At 36.5% G+C, this 23,170-nt stretch overlaps 1 protein-coding gene across 2 annotated transcripts in view; it reads left to right on the top strand.

The window, feature by feature from the left end:
* Positions 1-23,170, top strand: part of LOC103459341 (leucine-rich repeat-containing G-protein coupled receptor 5A) — a 45,094-nt gene that overhangs the window by 3,361 nt on the left and 18,563 nt on the right. For both annotated transcript variants that reach the window (XM_081604087.1, XM_008400838.3), the window contains exons 2-6: positions 14,003-14,074; positions 16,564-16,635; positions 16,724-16,795; positions 20,197-20,412; positions 21,928-21,999. In XM_081604087.1, coding sequence (XP_081460213.1) covers positions 14,003-14,074; positions 16,564-16,635; positions 16,724-16,795; positions 20,197-20,412; positions 21,928-21,999 — 504 coding nt within the window. The remainder of the gene's footprint in view (positions 1-14,002; positions 14,075-16,563; positions 16,636-16,723; positions 16,796-20,196; positions 20,413-21,927; positions 22,000-23,170) is intronic.

The raw sequence follows: 23,170 nt of genomic DNA, 5'->3' as shown, positions 1-23,170 counted from the left end.
TAGAGCACCCAAAAATATAATCAAGGAAGAACAGAACTACTTTAACACATTTCTACTAGAGTAAAAGTAGAAAGTAGCCATCCAAGCAGGGCCGGTCCAAGCATTTTTGGGGCCCTGAGCATATTTTCATTTGAGGCCCCCAATATCAACATTTCACCACCAGATGCTTTATCATTCCTAAGCTACTTTACCTGTATGTATGTAACATACCAGTTAGCTTTAGCATAATTTGAGGGGTGTCTAAAGTGGGGTGCAGGGGCCATATGGGGACCTCAAACTGACTGTGTGTGGCCCCTTACTTAAGTTCAAGAAAGATATAAATTTGGGCCCCTGGTTCAGGTATTTCATATACCTGAACTCTCTATCTAGGACAATTAGGACAAAATTATCACAAACAACTAAAATCTTCTTCCAAAAGAAAATATTGACTATAATACAAAGGATTCACTTTTAATTAATTTAATAAACTCAGCTAAAAACAGCAAGCATTTTCAAAGAAACAGGGACCTAAATCCTTATTTTATTGATCAGAATTGATTGAATTGTGATCTATTTTTCTAATATTGATACTCATAAAATAAACAAAATAATTTTTAATAAGCAGAACCCTTTTTAAGGTCTGGATCTAGAATAATTTACACATCCTTTTTGAATATGCCATATTATTTTAACTACTTGAAAGTAACAGCAACAGAAAAACAAGGAATTTACAGTAAACAAGTTAAGAAGTTTAATATCTAAAATTTTTCCAACATGCAGTGGAACAAAAGGAGAAAGAGTTTAACCTATTATTTGTACCAAACTATAAAAATAAAATAGAAATAATTTTTCCATGTGTGATAGCATCTAGTTTGTATTAATTAAAGTTGCTAAAGAAATTATTATGCTGGCTCTGTGCTCTTGTGGGTCCCCTAGAGGCGTGGAGGTCCTAAGCATCCACTTTGCTCGCATATGCATTGGGCCGGCTCTGAATCCAAGAAATTACTCATGTAAGAGTAAAAAAAGTATTTGGTAAAAAAGTTTACTCAAGTACTGAGTAACTGATCAAATTATCAATCATTTAATATTTAAAAATGACATCATCAGACAGATAAAAATATAAAGTTAAGTGGAAATTTTGGTATTTTAAGGACAAAAATGACAATAATTCATACAAATAACAAAAAAATGACAAAATTAGGCAAAAGTAAAAGTTTTCCAAATTAGTTTCTTTTAATTAAAAAAAATGAAATTTTAACAAAAACTGCAGGTGTGTGTCTGTGTCTGGTGAATTTCTGGTTGAAACAAGTTTATTTTTCATTCAGCGGGTAGAAAATCCAGAAATTTAAAAAAGTAAAAAGCACAGACTAGGAAAAAACTCCTAAAAGTAAATTTTTTCCAAAAAGTAACTCAAGTAAATGTAACTATACCCAACTCTGCTCTGATGTTTCCTCATCAAGAGGTTCTGGGTTTTATTTCCACATTTCCTTCAATCAGGCTTAAGATTATGACCACCTGCACAGGTGAGTATAGTACCCAAAAATCACACTCAGGTAAGAGAAGAACAACTTCAACATAGTTTTACTCAAATAAAAGTAAAAAGTATCCGTCCAAGAAATTACTCAACTGGTAAAGTCTCAAGTAACTGATAAAATCATTTAATATTTAAAAATTACCTCATCAAATGGGGCAAAATATAAAGTTAAAAATTAAAGTAAAAGGCTAAATAAAAAAATTTCCCACGTCTTTTAATATAAAACTTATAAAATTTTAACAAAAACTCAGTTTTTCTCAAATAAGAGTAGCGATACCACAATAAAGTTTCACAAGTTAAAGTACAGAGAAGGAAAAATACTCCTAAAAGCTGATTTATTTATTTTTTCCCCAAAAAAGTAATGTAACTAGTTCCTACCCAATGCTGGATGTTTGCATTATCATTTATTGTGATAAATTTCTTGTAGGAATTTTAGTTTAACATCACGATAAGTTCCAATTAAAGCTGCAGTTTGTAACTTTTTATGAAATTTTTTTACATGTTTGTTGAAACTGTCATCATGCTGTGACCAATCAGAGCCAGGAGGCGGGTCTTAACGCTGTCATTCACCATTGCTTTCTGCTAACAGAGCATGTTGTGAATGCTAAGGGTAGTTAGCATAGCCACCGAAGATGGCGGATAAACTGTTTGTCTGCCATTATCCCTTTGAGCAGCAAGTACATGAAAAAACTCAGAAATTTTGAGATTACCTTCAGACATTTTTCAGAAAAAAGAATTCTGAGCTGGGTGGACAAATTTCAGAAATTTCTTAAAGTCCGATTTGTTTGTCGAGTTGTGAATATGTAATTGGACCATAAATCAAACTCTGGTCCACCTACAAACCTCAGTTTTAGTTCAGTTGAAGTGAACTCTGGTGCGGTTCAAATGCATATGTGAATACAAGCGGACTGGAGACTGCTCCAAAAGCAGGAAGCAGACTACAGCGCAGGGCATTCTGGGTAAATACAACCAAAGCAAACGTGTTAGCCTAGCACAAGAAATGTCTCGTTATCTTTTACCAAAGACAAAGGAGAAATCATACAACCGCTAAAATCTGGCACCTCTCCATTTTTGTTTGCATTTTGTCTTCAGAGGTTTTTGTGTCGTTTCCTTCAGTGGTTCTTGGTGCAGCGCCCCCACAGGCGAGGAGGGGAACAGGTTGGTTTGACTCAGAACCACAGCAGCTGGAAATGTAAGAAATGGCAGTTTTGGTCCTAAATCGGATGCGGCCAACTGGACCTTCAAACGTAAAATCACCAAAGAACCTTAATAGACTCTAACATCAAGGTCCAGTAGCTCTATTAGAACCGCATGCTGTGGTCATCCAGAGATAATGGGGGCAACAAATCTACAAGAATTTATTGAAGTCATTATATGAAAAACTAAATTGAATTAAGCAGAAATTAAGAAAAAAACAATTTAAATATCATTTAGAGAACATAAAAAATGCTCTGGAAAGTTTCAGAAAATGTTTGGGATTTTGTATTTTTAACTAAATTTAGATGGTTGGATTGTTTTCATTGTATAATTAGGAAGGTTTTAGTAATCTGTAGGTAGGTAATTGTTTTTTACTTGAAAGTTTAGCAACTGTTCAATAAATTACTTGAGTGTTTTAAGATTTAACTGGTTCTGTAACGGCTATTCTTCTGAGATTGATGAGGTCAAGCTTTTCAGAAGTTCAATGATTTGAATGAGTCCGAGCGCAACTTGTTTTATGGCTTTTGGAAAGTTTCCAAGGATTTTTCTTTTCTTAGTTTTTTTCTTTTCTTTTTTTTTGAAGAGCTTTGATTGTTGCCAAGAGTTTCTAAAAAGTTCTAGGTGTTAAATAAACGTCCCATTGAGGGAAATTGGGGGGTGAATGGGGTTAAACTGGCGTAAATAAGTTTCAGTGGTTGTGAAAGACGTCTGAGGACCTGAGCGCTGTTTAAGTGTCGGGGTTTGGGTTTCCTGAAAGCGGTTTCGGAGGTGTCAGATGTCTGCATGGGATCTCTGGGGTTCTGAAAGAGCTTCCAGGTTTTGGTGCGGCGCTTTAACAACTGAAGTGAACTTTTATTGTTTCTAGTTGAGTGTAAATTCTTGTAGAGGCAAAACAATAAAACTAATTGAAATGTATTTCGCCTCCCAGCAGGTGATTGGCTTTGATGCAACACATGTCTGCGCTCCGGTGAAGCATTACGTCACTGAGTGGTGTGTTTGTGAGGAAGGGGAACCTGCTTTTCTTGGCTGCAGCCCGAAAACCGAACAATGTCTTGGATTTAAATTTCACTCTCATTAAAGAAAACTCACTTCTATTCAGCGGAACCGTGTGTGTGTGTGTGTGTGTGTGTGTGTGTGTGTGTGTGGGGGTGTGTGTGTGTGTGTGTGTGTGTGTGTGTGTGTGTGTGTGTGTGTGTGTGTGTGCTCGCTCTCCTCTGGGTTTGTCTGCGCAGGGCAGATGGACGCACAAAAACACGCACCGACAGTCGATCAAAGGCTTTTTGGGTCTTTATTAGAGCTGCAATCAGGAGCTGAATGCAACAAAAACATCAAGGAGTTCCTTTGAGTGCGCGAAGCTCAATTTTTAAAGTATGCATTCCAACCAGCCGTAAAGTTGTCCAAGAGGAACGCCTGTTTTTACTGAATACATTAGACTTTTAAATCTGCTCTGTGCTGGTTATCGTAGAATTCAAGCTGATGTAACATAAAATAAAAATAAATCTGAACTTGTCTGCATGTAAAGTTGCGACTGAAAGTTTTCACGCAGATTAAGTTTGTTGGTAAAATGTACAAACTAGCAGCTTTTTGTAGTAATTTGATGATTTAACATAACCTTTAACAGGTTACGCCGTCTTAAAGTATTTAATCTCTCCTTGAAAAGTAACTTTAATAATTAGTTGAGTTTCGTAATGCCAAAAAATAGGAGCTATATATCCATTCAATTATCGTGATAATTTTGGATGAAGAAGAAAAAACAAAGAAAATGTGAACTGATCTTTTAAAATGTCGCAAAAATTGCGAATTAGGTGCGTTTCTGTTGGTTTGGCGCGATTTCGTCAGACATTGACGCAACACAAACAGGAAGTTGAAGTTGCAAACTAGCATGGACACATTTAAAAAACTTAGCTGGTTTTCTTAGATGTTGAAAGTTTGGGCTTAAACATCTTGCAGAGTTTCGTGGGTCACAGACCCACCAGTGAACGGGAAAGTTCGCTCCGTCACAATGTTTTTGACTCTATCACCTCTAAGCAAGTGAGAAAAGTTTGGTGCAAAATTGAGGAAATTATTTTGAATTTTGCCACTTCCATAAACTTTTTCTCCTGCGATACGTCAAAGGAAAACAAACATCAGGTTGCGATCATGTTGATTTGCTTATTTTGTTAAACACCAGAGTATAGCTAATAACTCCGGCTGTAAGGTGTTCATCAGAAAGCACCTGAAGAACCGACCTGAAGTAAGTAGAACTCTAGGCAGGTTGTGTCCAGCATGTGTAGGGTCTGCAGAATTTAGAAGCCTTTTTTCTTACCCTAGACCTGTATGCAGGTTCAGCTGCCTTAGGTTCAGTTATCGACTCACATGTTCGATGTAGCTCAAGTCCTTCAGATTTGTTGCCTCTCAGGGTTTGTCCTGTTGCCTAGCAACCGTGATTGTGCTAAATATGAGCTGGTGAAAATTGAAGCTCAAAATCTTGTTGAGCTTTTTAAATTAAATGAATGACTTGAGTAGGGTTCCTAGTCAGACTCCAGTCTGTCTGCCTAGAAAGTTCGGTTCGTTAGTTGAGGTGTGAATGCTAATCGGACCACAACATTAAACTCTGGTCCGCCTACAAACCTCGGTCTGGGTTTAGCTGAAGAGAACTCCGGTTCGGTTCAAATGCTTATGTGAATGCCAAGCGAACTGGAGACCGCTCCAAAAGCAGGAAGTGGACCACAATGCAGGGCATTCTGGGTAAATACTACCAAAACAAACGTGCTAGCCTAGCGCTAGCAGGAGAAACATGTCATGAGCCTTTACTAAAAGCAAAAGAGAAATCCTCAAACCGCTGCCTTCTGACTCCACTTTTGTTCACATTTCAAGAGGAAGGAAGTTGCACTCAGTGTTTTCTTCAGAGGTTTTTGTGTCGTTTCCTTCGATAGTTCTTGGTACAGCGCCTCCACAGGTGAGGAGGGGAACAGGTTTTTCAAAGTATTTGGTTGGTTTGAAGAGAGAAGGAGAATCACAGCAGCTGAAAACGTAAGAAATGTTTTTGTCCCAAATTGAACTGACTACCTGGTGTGAAACACATTCTGTGCTCTCTTGATTTAGCTGACTTTTGCGTTCCAAGAAATGTGAGTAGTCAAGCTAAATTAATAATTTTAACAAGAAAGGAAACAATTCTTCACGCATCTGGTTGCTTTGACAAACAAAATCCCGTTTCCTGATAAACGAGTGTCTTTTTCTGATATCAAAATGTGTTTGAAGACGTGAAAATGCATCGTTGGCGTCACAGCGGCACCTCTGATCACGACTTTATGTCGAATCAACCAATTTCTTTCCACTGTCTAGTAATCAGCAAACCAACCAGCTGGAAGAGCTGGGATTCTGCGTTTCAACCCGAACTTTTACAACCTTCTCAGTAAAGAGTAACCGATATCAGACGTCATAGCTAACAGCCTCCAGCCTTCTGCCTGTCTGACCGCCATCAGTGTGAATGCTGCCATCTGTCAACGCCTTTATGTGTGTGCTCTAGCTGCATGCCTAAGCAGCGCTGCCTGAAGCGTGAATGGGCCTGCGAGTCTCCTTTCTCCCCTCTGACTGACAGGAATGCATTTAGCCTCGCTGTGATGAATGAACCCATGTGCATATGAAGGATTCTGCTGCCACGCCCCCTTTGGCAGCCATGTTGGACTTCCTGAGGTCGGACCATTCAGACATGGCTACCTCACTTTAGGTTCGTGCTTTTCCACAACGCGAGCCGAAGCGTCTTGAATGTTTTCTACGGTCCAGCAAACACTCACACAGGTAGCTGCAACATGACATCACAGACGGGCAGATCCATCTTCTTCAGAGGTCATGAGAGAGGTCAAGCTTACAACCCATCTGGAAGCGGGAGATTCAGTCCGCTGATTATTGGACATATAAAATGTGGCAAATTTACTGATTTATAAGGTTTGTTTTCAGTACTGTGTTTAATTCTGAAACGATAAGTTGGGTTAATTGTGATTCATCGCAAACTAACTTAGTAATCGATGAATCGCTGACTGGAGCGAACAGAACATGTTTTTAATGTTGTGTCACAGTGGAAAAGATTACCGTAATTGTGATTAATTGGTTCATGAAATAATTTTCAACTAATTTAGTTAATTAAACTACAAATTAAACATTTATTACACACTTTGGATTAATGACAAAACCTTAGAAAATATGTTTTACCCCAAACTCCTAAATTGGGATAGTTTTAGTTTAAACGGATTCATGTTCCTTAAATAAATGCTATTTTATTGGCTTTAAGCACTAAAATGTTAATTTCTGATTTAAAACAGGACTTGAATTATTTTTGCATCTTTAATGAATTATAAATATTCTGTAAATTACTTAAGCAGTTAAAGAAAAATCTGTAGAATTTGATTAATTTGATTAATTGCAAATGACAATCACATTATAATTCTATTCTGATCACTAATATTTTTTGAAAGGCAAATTTGTTTATATTGAGATCATAATCCATTTGATTTATGGTATTTATGGATTTTATTTCCTTTTTCTTTAATGTTTTTAGTTGTTTTGCTTTTATTTTTCGATATATTAAATCTCTTCCAGTTCCAATTTTCCGTACCAAATTTAAGTTTCAGTCTCTGAGTGGGTGAATTTGTTTTATTATCCTTTATATTGGTTGAAAATGGACTCAAAACAACAATATTATCATTTATAGCAATAATTTCTGGGACAACATATCGTCTAGTGAAATTTATCGTGACAGGCCTCTTTATTTACAAATATTTCCTTAGAAAAATATAAAATATTTAAAAGAATTCTTTTTTTTTGTTTGATAAATGATGAAACATTTCAGATCACCTGGATAAAACCACTTCCTGTTTCTGCCGTTACCGTAGCAACGGGACAGGAGGAAACCGTTTTTATTAATCCTTCAGCAAGGAGTGTCAATGGATAAGAATGTTTTTCACACGGAGGGGAAAAAAGCAGAAAGTAAAACAGGAAGGTGTTCAAAGTGGGGTGTGTGGGCCATTTGGGGCCCTCAGAATGGCTTTGTACGATCCTCGATCAGACTTCTTTAGTTTCTTTAAAATCTCTGTTTAGTTTATTGTTGAGGAGGTCAACCTGACACTTTTGGCACCAAATGCAAAAATTGTAGACACTTCTGAACAAAAAATGTCTCATTTTTTAAATTTAAAAATTAGGTTTTATTTATTTTACTTTTAAAATGAACTAAATACTCAATATTTTAACAAAATGTTCAAATTCATCTTTCTGTATCGTCGTGAATCCAAAGCAGATGAAAGGATAACACAAGAAAAATATTAAATATCAAAAAGGTTTGAGATAAACTGTTTTTTTAATAGTTAGCTTGCGCTCATCGAGGACGAGATGTGACTCCATTTTATTTTGAAGACACTTTTTAGCCGGGCTTAAGGAGCGGCTCACATCTGCCTGTGCTTGTTTATGATTGTTTGTAAATATTTAAATATTTCTCCTGCAGAATGTTTTAGTGCTTTTTGTTATTTTAATAGGAAAAATGATCAAACTTAGATATTTTTAACGTCCACAACTTGGATTTGTAATCTAAAAAGAGGAAAACATTAAAAAAGTAAGAGTAATAAATGCCTGAAGGGAGGTGTGACACATAAATCTGATACTAAAATGTCAACTTTGTTCATAATTAGGGTGAAGATTAATCATGATCACAGCAGGACAGAGCAGCAATAAAGATAAGGTTTAGTTTTGTTAGAAAAAACTCATCCTGTTTATACACTGCAAAAACACACCAGTCTGACGTTATGTCAACATAAAATCTGAATTTATGTTGACATAAAACAAAATGTCAACATTTTATATAGCAAGAATCAGCATTGATCACATTTTATTAAGTTTATTTTCTAGCTCATTTCAGCAACAAAGCAGTTCAAAGTGATAAAAACAAATAAGATGAGAACATAAAACGGCAAACGTATTTCTTGAAATGCCATCATCAAAATCACTAAAATCAAATTAAATTTTATTTGTATTTTCAGCAACAAGGCAGTTCAAAGTGATTTACATCATAAAAACAAAAAAAAATCATTTGAAACATTAAATTTTTCCAAGTGTCGTCAAAATGTTGGTTAATGTTCCATTATCTCTTAACAGGTGGGTTTATAGTCTGGATTTAAAGGAACTCGGTGTTTCAGCTGTTTTGCAGTTTTCGGGAAGTTTGTTACAGATTTGTGGTGCATAAAAACTGAATGCTGCTTCTGCTCGTTTGGTTCTGGTTCTGAATGCAGAGCAGAACCAGACGAGCTGAGAGGTCTGGAAGGTTGCTATGACAACAGCAGATGTTTAATATGATGGGCTGCAAAGCTGTTGTCTGACTTCTTGAAGTGAATAAACCGATGCAGGAATCAATGCAACCGATGATGAACAGATGGATGAGTTTCTCTAGATGTTGTTCAAATGTTCAGGAGATGGAAGACCGACTTTGTAATTGTCTTTATGTGTGTCTGAATGTCAAATTATGTCAGTATTTTGGTGCTAAGCTGTTCAGTGATTCATAAACTAACAGAGTTTTTTTTTAAAGTCTGTTCTCTGAGCTACAGGAAGCCACTGCAAGGACTTTAAGACTCGGGTTTTAGTCAGGGCAGCAGCAGCAGCAGCAGCAGCGAGACCTGGAAGACACTGCTGCAGTAATCAGTGCGACTGATGATAAACTCATGGATGAGTTTCTCTAGATCTTCCTGGGACGTTAGTCCTTTAGAAATGTTCTTCAGGTGACGGAAGTCCGACTTTGTAACTGACTTTATGTCACCCTGAAGGTCAAAATATGCCAGTATTTTGATGAAAAAAACAAATATTTCAAATATTTTTGATCTCTCTGAAGCTGGATGCTGACTGACTCATCCTGTCAGTCTACATCAGGAGGATGTAGACATTAAATTCACGTCTGTCTTCTTTCAGCTTGTTGCGTCTGCTTTCAGGGTTAACTCGCCTGGATGGTTCAGTACTTTGAACAACAGAACAGTTCATTTCAGATTCTTTCAGTGAACCCCGTTCATGTTCCCTTGTTTATGAGATTTTTGTTTCTTTTTCGTGGTTTCGGGCTGACGGGACCCACCCGTCACTTCCCCCGCGTCGGCCGGTGACATCTGTCTCGCTCCTCAGACCTCCTTAAATTCCTGACCAGACGCACCTAAAGATGATCCGATTCCTAAATGGGTCCTCAGACCGGAGGAGCTTTGGGTTTCTTCAGAAAATGGACCTGACAGAACTGCTGTTTGTCTTCTTCACTCTGATCTGACTAACCAGGGGATGAACAAACCCCCACATGTTTTGCTGCCCCAGGGGGCCCCCCGCTGACCCGCCTCCCAAAACACTGAAAGAAGAAACGAAAGAGGACAAAAACAGAAAGAGAGGCCTCACTGTCCCACTACGCCTCTTTTTCTTCTTTCTTTCTCCAGAGTTGTCTTTCTGCTGCCTGCGACGTTTGAATAATCATTTGATATCCATCAGTTTGAGCCTGAGGAGACGCAAAAAGGCCAACAGCCTCACAATCAAAACACACAAGGATTTTTGCCTTTTTATCTTCAAAAACATCTTATGGTCCCGGACTTGGATCTGTTGCTCAAAAGATTTAAAAAAGTTAATAAATGCCTCAGGATCCATGTGATCTATAAACAGGAGACATCAGATTACAAAATGGCAGCTTTGTTTGTAATCATGGTGAAATCTTTGTTGAACTAATCATCAAAACGGGGAAAAAATATTCACAAAAAGCCTAAGTGAAAGGTTAAGTTATTAAATATTTTAATGTAGCTTTAACTGTAAAAACAGGTTTATTTTTGGCTTTATTAATCACACACTTTATCATTTTTCTATTCAGTTTTTACCAAAAATTGGATGATGAAAGTCTTCAGTCTGGTGAATGTATCTCAATCAGACCCTTTTTTCAAAGGATAATTTTGTTTAGAGATTTCATAATTAATTTCATTGGTTGTTTCTGTTGTTTTTTGTTTTATTTATTTGGGATATTTAAAATTTCTTCCAGCTCCAGTGTAAAATGGTTTTTCAAATTTAAAGTTTATTGATCTCTGAGAATTATTACACCATTAAAATGGTCTCAAAGCAACAATAATATCTTTTATCACGATAAATTCTGGGACAATTTATCATCCAGCAAAATTTGTTGTCATGACAATAAATGTGTTTTTTGTAGAATAATTATATGTTACATTCACAGAGTGAGATTAAAAGTTCCAGTAATATATTTTTGATCAGTTTTTCTGGTCATTTGGTTGAAAACATTAAATTACTTGAAAATGGTCTCAAAACAACAATATTATTGCTTATCACGATAACTTTTGGGATAATTTATCGTCCAACAATATTTGCTTAAAATACTCAGAATTTCTTTCTATAAGTCAAGAGTTTTTAAAAATAAACGCGTCTTGATTAATATTTGATGTTATTAAAGTTCAGATTAACCAGATTTATCTCTGGCCGTTCTCACACATGAAAATAAACTTAAATATAACGAATTTGTTCTTCTTGTCACAAGCAGAATCAAAATGCTGACCAACCTGTAAGACGTCATGAAACCAGAACAATTAGGCCGTTGTTCCCTCCGTATGAAGTCATATGACACAACCTTTTTTCCCAGCAGAGCAATCAGGTTATTCTTGTGAACTACCACCATCGTCGTGTCGTCATTGTTGCAGCGTTCTCAGTCCCTCATGTCACGACTGAAAGGAATCAAAACACTGTTGGACCGTCTCTGTGGCGGGACCAACGTCTCAGTGGCGGCAGTTCAGGAGTCGGAACGTAAACAGACGTTATTTGAGACATTAGGCAACTTTAAGTTCCCATCTGGACCGAAAAGTATCCGTATTATGATCTCCTCTAATGGCCGTACATGTAGACTAAACAACAGTTTGTGATTTTTCAGATTTATTTATTCAACTTAATTTAGGTAAAATTAACCTTTAGTTAGTTTTTCATAAACTGGTAAGTGAATCTTCATGGCAAATTTTCAGAAATTTCACACCTCAGTTACGTTTATACTGAGGTGTACGGTGTGGGTTAGAACGGTACGCTACACTATTTTTAGTCATTATTTCACCATGTCATTCATTCATTCGGTTTCAAACTAAATATCTAGTTAACAAGCTAAATATTTAGCTTGTTAACTAGCTTTAAAGTAAATATTCAGCTTGCAGGCTAATTATTTAAACAACTAAATAAAAGGCTTCCGAGTAAAGAAAAGTGAATGCAAAAGCATGCCACACCTTTCAGAATCAATCGATGTTCATCTCTAACGTTTTTTTTTTCATAAACTGTGTTGTTAAAGTAAAAAGTATCAGTTTTGCAACTTTCAACAGGCTAAATATGTCTAGAGAAACTCATTTTTAATTCACAATCTTGCATTATTTTCATTTTAAATCAGTATTTGTGCAATTTTTGGGTCATAACTGTAAATATTTATGTCCAAATCCAGCATGTGAGCACATCTAAATGACAGAGCCCTCATTCTGGTTTAATGAACAACTTACTGTCTGGAAACCTGCCCTCACCGTCGGCATAACCACGAATTTATGAGTACAGACTAATGAATGGATGAATAAAATCTGCTTTAATGCACAGCGTGTTGTTTTGAGCAGCAGTAAAATCCAATCAGCCGTAGCTCTGTTGGAGCCAAACAAACCCTCCCTGTGTGCCAGCGGTCTACCTGCGGACGGTGTTGTAAAGCTCGCACACATTAACAGGCTTTATGGAGTGTTGAGAAAGCTCCTTAACAACCAGCATATTCAACACGAAGACACGCCCTCCCAGCGATTCAGACAGAGACGGCCTTTCAGACCGCAGCCCTCCTCAGCGAAGAGACGCTACCTGCCGATTTTATCAGACAGAGCAAAGAAAAGACGAGTCAGATAAGGGGAAGAAAGGAGGAAGAGCGTCACGGCTGCACACAAACAACAACAGCGTGGAGCTGAAATCCCACTGATGTCAGCCTGTTTTGACTCTGAAAAGCAAAACGTTCATCTCTTTCTGGTGTTTACCGGTCAATAAAGGTGAAGTCACATCAGATTCCTGACATGCAGAGCATTTCATTCTGGTTTCACTGGTGGCAGGGGCGATGCTTTGGTAACAAGGGCCCTGGGCTCCAACAGGGAAAAAGGCCCCGCTGTAGATTTCATAGCACTTTTCCTTCTGTTTCTGTTATCAATCATTGTTCTGCATCTTTATAGCTTTGAGCTCCTGTTGTTCTGACATTACTGTGATCTTCATATTACAGTGTATTGCATCGCATCCCATTTAAACTGTTTTTTAAATCACTTTATTTTATATTTCTGACATCAGATTTAATGCAGGTAAATGTGTATGGACATTTTAGATAATACAACTTATAAATATCAGTGCTTGTATTTGTCTATATAGTGGTAGGGCTGGAGAATAAATCAATAACGATACATATCACAACAGACACATCATCAATATCAGTAGATTAACGTCTGATATTCACTGAACTTTGATCCAGAACCGCACAGCATTCTGGGGGATGTAGGCAGAGGAAAGGCTTTAGCCAGCTAAGCTAGGTTTGTGTCTTCAGCTAACTCACTCGTTCTTTGGTTGCCTAGCAACAACCTGCTGGGTAACAAGCATTTCTATAAAAAAGTAAAAAACAAGTCAATAATTGTTGATATTGACTGATATGAAATGTTTATATTGTGATACGTTTTCGTATATCGATTCCCAACGACGCAAAGATGAAAAAGATGTAAAATGTGACATTTGTGTGAGGAAAAAACCAGGTTTTGTTTAATGTTAGAGTCGTGTTAAATCCTGTTTCTCTCCTCCATGTTTGTTCGTTCGGCCCTTCCTGCCCTCCTTCCTGTTTTCTCTCCGTGTTTCCAGTCATTTCTGCTCCGTCTTGTTTCTCACTCAGGTGTGTGTCGACTCTTTGAAGGAGCCGTATTTTTATTTATTTTTTTCTGGCTCCAGGCCAAGCCGACGGTCCTCACAAAGATGGAAAGGTTAACAGCGGTGTTGGTTGTGGAGCCGAAATGTTTTTGCACGTGACGTCGGCTGAATGGCCTCAGTGTCTCAACACAGCCAGCTTTAATAATTCATGAGTCATTTGCTCTGTTTATACGTCTTGATTTATGTTTTTGTTTGCTTTTGGACGGTTTTTAGCATAATTTAACCTCAAATTCAGGCTTATTTGTTTATATTTCATGATGTTTTGAATATTAATCACTAATCTCCAGCAGTTTTTAACAATCAGGTGTAAAAATAGTTTAATAATCCTGTTTTTTTGTTTTTCTGCAGTGATCTCAGCATGAATAATCTGACTGTGATGACCAGTGGAGCTTTGTCCAACCTGCACTTCTTAGAGGAACTGTGAGTAAATTTAACAAACATTCACTGCCTGCACAAATAATCCCACTTTATCTGTAATCAATAAAATTTTAATATGAAAATGTATGATTTAACTTGCCTAAAGTGATTCTGTTACATTTCTATTCCAATTTTTCATGTTTTTTCGGCCAAATATGTTGTCTAAATTTATTTTTTATCATCTCAGGTTACTTCCATCCAATCATAAATCCATTCTGACGGATTATATTTACCAATTTCTGTTAATTATTCAAATTATTTTAAAGACTGTAGTGTCTAAACTTTTTGACATGGCCAAAAATGTCATGTTGATCCTGCTTGTTTTTCTTTTTTTAAAACTATAATAGAAAAAAATTGATATTTTTATTTTTACCTGCTCAACAATAAATCAAATAATTTTAGAACTCGAGCATAAAAATGATCTTGCAGGTTTCCCAGATCAAGCAAGAAACAGCAAATCTTAAATTAATCCTTAAGTTTTTCAGGTTGATCATCTTTTTCTGGATTTTTTTGTGCATTTTAAGCAACAAAAACCAGACGTGGCTCACTCTTGCTTTAGTTTGAATGTTTTTTGTCTCTTTTTTCACTAAAATAAATTAACCTGGATGATTATTTAATTTTAAGATTTTGCATCTAATGTTGTTTTTAAATGTGAATCTGCATCCAACTGCCTGGCAAACCAAATTTAATCTGTTTTTGAAATGTGACCAACGGCCGCCTAAAATCGGTCTGAGGGCCACAAATGGCCCCCGGGCCGCACTTTGGACACCCCTGACCTAAAGAAACCCAGTAGATTTCATAAAGTCTTGGACTTGCAGCATCAACAAGCACGTGGAGAGGAAAAACTTCCCTTAAACATCCAGCAGAACCAGGTTTTCATTCCTTTGAAACAGTTTAAAGGGTTATTTTTCAATATATTTATTATTTAGTCATATTTTTTGCAATAAAGTCAGAATAATTTCCTTATTCTAGAAATATTATGACTTTATTCTCAAAGTATTATGATTTTTCTTATAGTATGAGGAGTTTATTGCTGTAAAGTTTTGAGTTTACGGTCATATTATTGTGACTTTATCCTTGTAATTTTGGTTATTTCTTAGCGTGGCCCTAATCCTCTGTTTTCTACTCATTTGTTGTGATTTTATTTGGTCAGAATGAACCTTTTTTATGACCATTTTAGTAGTAATTTGTTTTCAGCCTCTGTGTTCCTTTTCATGTATTTCCATGTGTTGGTGGTTGCTTGCTCTTATTTGATGCCAGTTTCACCACCCGACTCTCTTTCTGTTCCTCAGTTTATGTGTTTGTGTTTATTTTTGTCTCTGTAATGTGTTGTACGCTTGTTATACTGTAATTTTCTCTCTATTTCAGGTTATTTTCTGTCTATTTTTACTCAGTCAGTTAGATTTCTGGGTTAAAAATCTTTTTTTAGCCACTGCAGGGATCCATAATTTACTAGAAAAAAATCGGGCAGCTACAAAACAGAGGTTCGGATCAGATGTTATCTGGATAGTAGTGGTAAATATTGTTTTTTTGTAATTCTGCACACTCTGTGTTGTGTTGTGTGATCAGATCTGATGTGTGGTCAGTGCCTGGCGGGCTGAGATGGATTATGTCTGAAGTTTGGGTGTCTGAGCGGGCGAGGAGCTCGAATATCTTGGAGGATGCGATATGTAATCTCATCTCTCCTCACCTCCCAGCAGCGCCGCGTCGCGTACGAACGTTTTCCCGACCGGACTAAATTAAAAAGCAGCGAGGCAGCTGGGAGAGACGGCCTGACCTCACCGAGACCTGAACATGACTCTGGCCGCTGTTCTGCTCCGCTGCCAGCTGTGTGTGTGTGATATTTGTCGCCGCGGCGTCAGAAACGTCACGGCGGCGATAGGACACCGCAGGCACGCAGGGAGGCTGAACTCTGCACGGCCTCTGGAAAACAAACAGACCTGGAGGATTCGTTTTCCCGCCGGGTTTTTACTCCGCAGGGCTTGGAAGTCGAGACTCGCCGAGAGATTCTTGCACACTTTGCAAACACAGAAATTAGAACCTGGCTCAAAGCCAGAGCTCCTAACGATGTGGTGCCGTGCTTAAGTATTTATACCCTTGAACTGTTTCACATTTTCTCACATTCCAACCACAAACTGCAAACCAGCACAAACTGGGGCAGAATAGTGAAAGGAAAGCAAGAGACCAGAGTTACTGCAGTAAATATGTTGTATTTACATGGTTGGATGGTTGACTGGGTGGATGGATGGATGAACAAATTGATGGATGGTTGGATGGATCATTGGTTGGATGTTCTGATGTTAACCTCCATCATTCTGATCATCCAGTGATTCTTTTGGTTTTCAGTGTTTTGTATCTAAACCCTGAAGCTTCAGTCTCTTCTATAATAAATCTCCATTGATCTTCTCTTTATTTTTCTCTTTATGACATAAAATGATAAAAATTTATAGAAAATCAAACCAAAGTCATCAGAATCTCTTTTTGTCTCTCAGGCGTTTGGCAGGAAACGATCTGTCCTTCGTTCCCAGAGGAGCGTTCAGCGGCCTCTACAACCTCAAAGTGCTGTAAGCTTCCAGATGTTTGCACTGCAACTCTTCTGATTACTGCAAATATTTACAAGTCCAATAATATGATATTATTTTGCTTTTACAGTATGCTACAGAACAACCAACTGAGATCAGTTCCTGCTGAAGCATTCACCAACCTTCACAACCTGCAGTCTCTGTAAGATAAATTCTGATTTAATCCTTTAAAAAGTGAGTCAGATGCCAATGCATTATGTTTTTTCTTTGATAACAAGTTTGTACATTATGCTATGTGATGGTTTGATATTAGTTCCTGGAAACTTTGTAATCTTTATGCCTCGGGTCGGATTGGTATGGTATCCTATGCTACGCTATACTGTTTATATTTTATTTATTTTCAAATAGGTTTTTAAAAACAATGAAACAAGTAATAAGTACAAGAAGCATGCTATGCTATGCTATGCTATGCTATGCTATGCTATGTCACACTGAGATGTTACTTGGAAAAAAATATTTGAATTACCAGACAAAAATGGTTAACAAATATTAAAATTTGCCTCTTGATTCGTCTATTAAGAGATTCAAAGACCTGATTTATAATGAAGCTATAAAAGAAAATCCAAAACACTTTTCAATATTTTCTGAGATTACATCGCAGATTAATCTGAAAGATGGAATAGAATGGGGAAAAAATAGAAGTGCAATTTCAAATTCAAAAGTATTTTATTGATCCTAAAGGGAAATGAAATGTTTTTGAAACTTAGATTATAGTAATAAGTTAAACATTTATTTAAAAATAATTAAATTATTGTCCTATAATGAGAAAATTCAGGTGCAACAGCAGCAAAGTGACAATCGAGGCATTTCAGTTCACAGATGATAAAAAGTCAAATTAAGGGTAATTTTACAGTTCTTTGTAGATATTAGAAAACTAAAAAACATTGATTCAAAAAGAGATCCATTGCTGATTAAAGTTCAAAACAACGAGTTAAAAATAGCCATTATTTTATATTTTTTTAGGATATACAATCTTTACATCACCTATAATTGACACTATTAGTAATATCCGAATATATGGAATTTTATTTTATTTTTGTTTTAACTTTACTACTAATCTTAAAAGTGTTAAACTGCTTAACGCTGTTTTATTTGCATAACAAACTAGCCATTAGCTAGGCGTGACGTCACAGTGAGCCGACGATATTTATCTACATTTTTATAGAAAACATTTCTGGCAACAAAATCACAATTAATGAGACAAAAAAAAAAAAGAATGTAGCACCACTTTCGAACTGAGTCTAAAACGTATATTACCGAATAAAATTCAGTAATTTTCACAGATTTGGCTCTTTGGTTCTCGAATCGAGCAAACGGAAATGGTTGAGTTGGTAAGTCGCTTCCGGTTTGAGCGTCATCGTGATGGCCGCCATAGTGAACCGGCTCCCGGGGAATCCTAAGAACACCTGACCCTATTAAAACGATCCAAACTTGGGAGAGGTGAAAAGGGACTGGGGTGAGCGAAATTCACCAAACTGATGCTTCGACGTGCCAAAAAGGTAGGAGATTAAAATACCGCTAGCATGTCGGCTAATGCTAACCGCTTCTCATTACGAACCTGCGCTTTGAAGAACTGTTGTTGCGTTTCGTGACTTCAGCCAAGCGACCAACTCTGGAAATAGGTCCGAATTGGCGGTTTAGTAAATATCTGTCTTATCTTTATCTTGTTCCTTTTATTTTAATGAATTTATTAAATGTATGTTTGAGATATTTTGGGTAAGCCGGCAGCTTTGATGCCCCCTAGTGGTCGCCGGTTGCACTCACACACACTCATCCTGTCTCATTTTACTCTGTTGGAATGGATTCCCCCCCAACACACACACACACACACACACACACACACACACGATAACGTATAGTGCAGACAGTGTGTACTCAGCCTGATGATACACAGTAATTATACTGAAACTGTAGCCGTGTGTGTTCAAATAGGGGGTTTAAGAATGGAGATGTCTTTAGGACTAAGGTCTCTAATTTATCTGATGGACGATTATGTGGAGTCCCATCCTTCTCGTCTCTTTGTGGCCGAACAGAGGAGTCATTGTTGGGATGGACACTCAGACAGACACGAAGCGCTCCACATGTTCCTGCAGGTCGGCCTAATGAAAGCCCTGCTGGGTTTATATAAACCTAAGAGACAGAACCGGATTAATAAAGAAAAGCACTTAATTCTTAACCACAATCCAGTCACTGGCATTATTATTTATAAAGTTAAAGCTGCAGCACCTAAATTTAAACACTTGCTTTTGAGTTCTTAACACCATCAGCGACAAAGAGCTGTTTTAAGCAATAAGACGTTTTAAAAATAAAATTTATTCTTTCTTACAGATCTAATTTACCATTTTCCTGTAAATAAATTAAATGTAAAAGAAAAAAACAGCAAATTTTTTGCCATATATTATGATGGACTCATTTTTTTTCATTGTAGGTAAAAAAAAAAAAAAAGAGTAAATTTTTATCCAAAAAATGCAGAAATTTCAGAGATTAATCTCAGATTTTGTACAAAAACCTTTTGAAAAGTAAAATGTTTTTGACTTCTGAAAAAACTTGGAAATTTCAAAACTTTATATGTTTATTTCTCAATGATTTCTGAGATTCTTAAAATAATTTTTTTTCTAGAAAATATTCGACTTTTTTGACAATTCAAGTTTTTTGTAGAAAATTTTCAAGATTAAACTCAACATTTTTTAGAATTTTTTGGTGAAAGTGTTACTAATTTTTATTTATAATAGCACTAATATATAGGTTACAGCCTTTTTTGATGTTTTTCTGTTTCATTTGGGTTTTTGAGTTTTCCATCATTCATGTTTGAAGCACATTTTGCTCTTTGCTTTGTATTTGCACCTGTCAGCCTCTGTGAAAAACAGATCATTATTTCAGACTAAATAAATTTAATTTTTCAGATGTTGTCTAAACTTTAGCTAAAATATAAAGAAATTCAAAGCTAAATAGATACGTGAAATGTAGAGAATTTCTGTTGAAAAAGCAAGAAATCGCAAATATTCTGAATTTCTTTGCCTTTTCCAGCAATAATGCTACAAAAACAATTAGAAATGATCCTCAGCTCTTTTCTAAAGGAAGCAAAGAGCCGAGGATAATTATTTGGAGTTTGTAAATGTGTATTTTTGTTTGTGTTCCTGCTGAATACGTTTCTCCTTACGCGCTCTGAGGAGTCGGTGTGAGCTAATTAAAATGCTTCAGTTGGACCGGAGAGGCTGCTGGCTGGTGAAGAGGCTCTCGAACCGGCTGCCGATCATTCCTCTCCTGGTCAAACACTTGACGTCTAATTTTCCTCTTGAACTACTTCAGATTTAGCAAAGCTTTTTATTTCACAGACCTCTTCTAGCAGGGCTTGAAAAGGTTTTCTGTTTGTTTGTGACGCCACTTTAAATGACGCCTCTTGTTTGTCTTTGGATTTGAAAAGAAAAGTTATAACAATCACAGGAAACACAACAACATAAAACTACTCGGACACTTTCGGAAAGACTCATCAGAAACAAAATAAGAAGTTTCCTAATTCCTTTTGCGTTGTGTTTTTCGTAGCCGGCTGGATGCGAATCACATCTCCGGCGTTCCGCCTGGCTGTTTCTTCGGTCTGCGCTCGCTTCGCCACCTCTGGCTGGATGACAACGCTCTGACGGATGTGCCAGTGAAGGCCCTCGGAGAGCTGCCGACCCTGCAGGCCATGACGCTCGCCCTCAACCACATCGCCCACATCCCCGACCACGCGTTCAGCAAGCTGGGCCGCCTGGTGGTGCTGTACGTACAGACAGAGAATAAAAATGGAACGTTTTATTTTACAGCCTCTGGTTGCATCTGAAGCAGCTGCTTTCAGATTAATACTGGACCATTGCAATACATCTTCTGTTTTACTTTCATGTTAAATATAGAGTTGCATTTTCTCCAAAGTTAATAATGTGCATTTTAACGGTGGCCCAGGAGGACAAAATGCAAAAACCACAATGCTACAACAAAGCTATGCTAGCAGATGTATCATAACTTATATTTCATGCTGAAACAAAATGTTTCATTAGCAGGTTTGTCGTAACTCAAGTTTTATGCCAGTACAACATTTTTGTCAAAGACGATTGTGCTAAAAAGTTGCTCATCACTTGCACTTTATGCTAAAACAAAATGTTAGCATAAATTGAGCTACACTGGCAAATTCATCATAAATTCTGTTTTATCACAAAACGGAAAAATTATGCATTTTGTCATATGGAATTGATACGAAAATGAAATGTATGCTAAATAGAAGTTCTTACAACAGAATCTCTGTTTTGTCTTAATCTACATATTAGCGTTAGCTGAAGCTAAGATGGAACTTATGCCAAAGAGAAGTTATGCTAGCAAGTTGGTCATAACTTACGTTTTATGTTTTGCTATAAATGAAGCTCTATGTTAGCAAGATTTTAATAACTAATGTTTTATGCTAAAACAAAATGTCATAAAGTTGTGCTAGAAAGTCTATTTTAGTTTAAGTTTTATGCCAAAGCAAATTGTTACGCAAAATGGAATTTATGTTAAATGTAAGTTATGCTAAAACTAAAATTTTTAGCTAATGCTAAAGTGGAACCTACGCCAAAACAGAAGTTACGCTAGCAAGTTTAGCATAAATTATGTTTCAGCATCACTTGCATTTAATAGTTTTTCCTTCCACTCAACCTTTTACAGAAAATGCTTTGATGCAGCACTATGTGACTGAAGAATGTCAGTGGCCCAACAAATGTTTTCCCCATGATTCTTTAGGACATAATGGCACATTTCTCTTATTAAAGTATGTTTTATTTTACAGAGCTGCTTTAATGCACTAATTGATGCAAAATAAATGGCTGAAATATTTTACATTTTGTAAAGAATCTATATAATCTGACTAAATTCTTAATGTTAACCTGATAGAGAGACCTATAAAATCTTAAACTATTGAGTATTTCATTGGTTTTTGTTTTTAATCTAGTTGTCATGCTCTATATTGATGTAAATCAAATAGAAATATCTGTTATGCTGTTGATCCGCGCTGTCCCTGTCTGTCCATGTTGGCTCTTTAATAACATGCAAACTCCCCGTTTGTGTCCGTGCGACGGCATTCAGAGCGGCGTCATTGAAGTCCGCTGTCATTCCTTTTGTCCAATCGGCTTGAAGCTAATTTGCATTAAATTACCAAAAGGGGAAAAAAAAGCCTTCTTGAGAGGCCTCAGGGCCCCTTTTAAAAAGACACATACACACTCTTTGTCCGCTTCATTAGCCCATCAGTTTCTCTCGCTCTCTCCGCAGGCATCTCAACAACAATAGGATCGTTTCCATGGGCAACAACTGCTTCCACGGACTCCACAGTCTGGAGACGCTGTGAGTTTCTGTCTGTGGGTTTTGTTTCTGATGACGAGTTCCAGCAGAAAGGTTAAGTCGGGGTCATGGAGGCAGATTTTTGTTCTGAAACAAGGTTTTCTCCAGGTTCATGTCCGACCCAGGGAGCCTTTCTGAACAGATTCACTCTGAACTGGTCAGAAAACATCAGCATGAAGCGCTAACTCTGCTAATCTCGTTCTAAATTAAGAGTTAATTTAATTTTCTGATAACATTCCGACAGTGAAAGACTAAAACATAGATATCTGACTGAATTGCAGCAATTTTTAAAATTTATTTTAAATATTCTCAAGTAAAAAGTTCAAAAAATTATTATAAGAAAAAAACATTAATTTTCTCTGATTAAAGACATTAATTTATGATATTAAAGGTAAGACATTCTCAGATTTTGTTAGATATTCACCAAATTATAAATAACAGACTGAAGATGTTGCTATAATACCGGACATTACAATGTCAGAATGTCTTTTTATACCTTTAATCATGGAAAATGTTCATTTTTTTCTTGAAAATATACATAAGTTTTTTTTCTTGTGACTGTATGAAGTTAACCTAGAAACTTTTGTGTTTTTTTGTTTCTGAAATTGACTCCTCCATGGCCACATTGGGCCGAATGTGCTGTGGTAGAATTCAGCGTTACCCAAATTTGAAAATCAGGGTTTAAAAATACAAAAATTGACATTAAACCCAAAAAAATGAATGAAAAATTCAGTATTTAAAATCGGGAACAGATGAACTCTGTCTGAATTTAAAACAACTTTACCTAATAATTTATTTATAATATAATAAAGTGTAAATTAGATAAAATATCTGGTTCTGTTTCTTTTTGTTTAGGATTTTAAAAGTTTCCTTAAATCTCCTCAAATATTATCGTTTCACCAGAACTATGATTCAAATCCCAACCAAAAGAAAAGTTATTTGTTCGCATCTCGGTTTTATATTTAGCATTAAATGTCTTTTAGTGAGTGAGCTGTTGCATTAAATGGTCAAAAATAATGATCAGTTTCATGTTTTTTTTTTTTTTAAAAAAGGGTTAGGAACCTTAGGGTTAGGTTAGGGTTAGGTTTTCAAGAATTTGAAAATTCTGAAATTATAACTGGGGAAATATTGAGATTTTTTGCTAGTTAACATATTTAGCCAGCAATAAAAGAGT

This window comes from Poecilia reticulata, chromosome 23, assembly GCF_904066995.2.
Source record: "Poecilia reticulata chromosome 23, P_reticulata-male-v2, whole genome shotgun sequence".
In the NCBI taxonomy this organism is placed as follows: Eukaryota; Metazoa; Chordata; class Actinopteri; order Cyprinodontiformes; family Poeciliidae; genus Poecilia; species Poecilia reticulata.
This window is presented reverse-complemented; position numbering and strand designations above follow the sequence as displayed.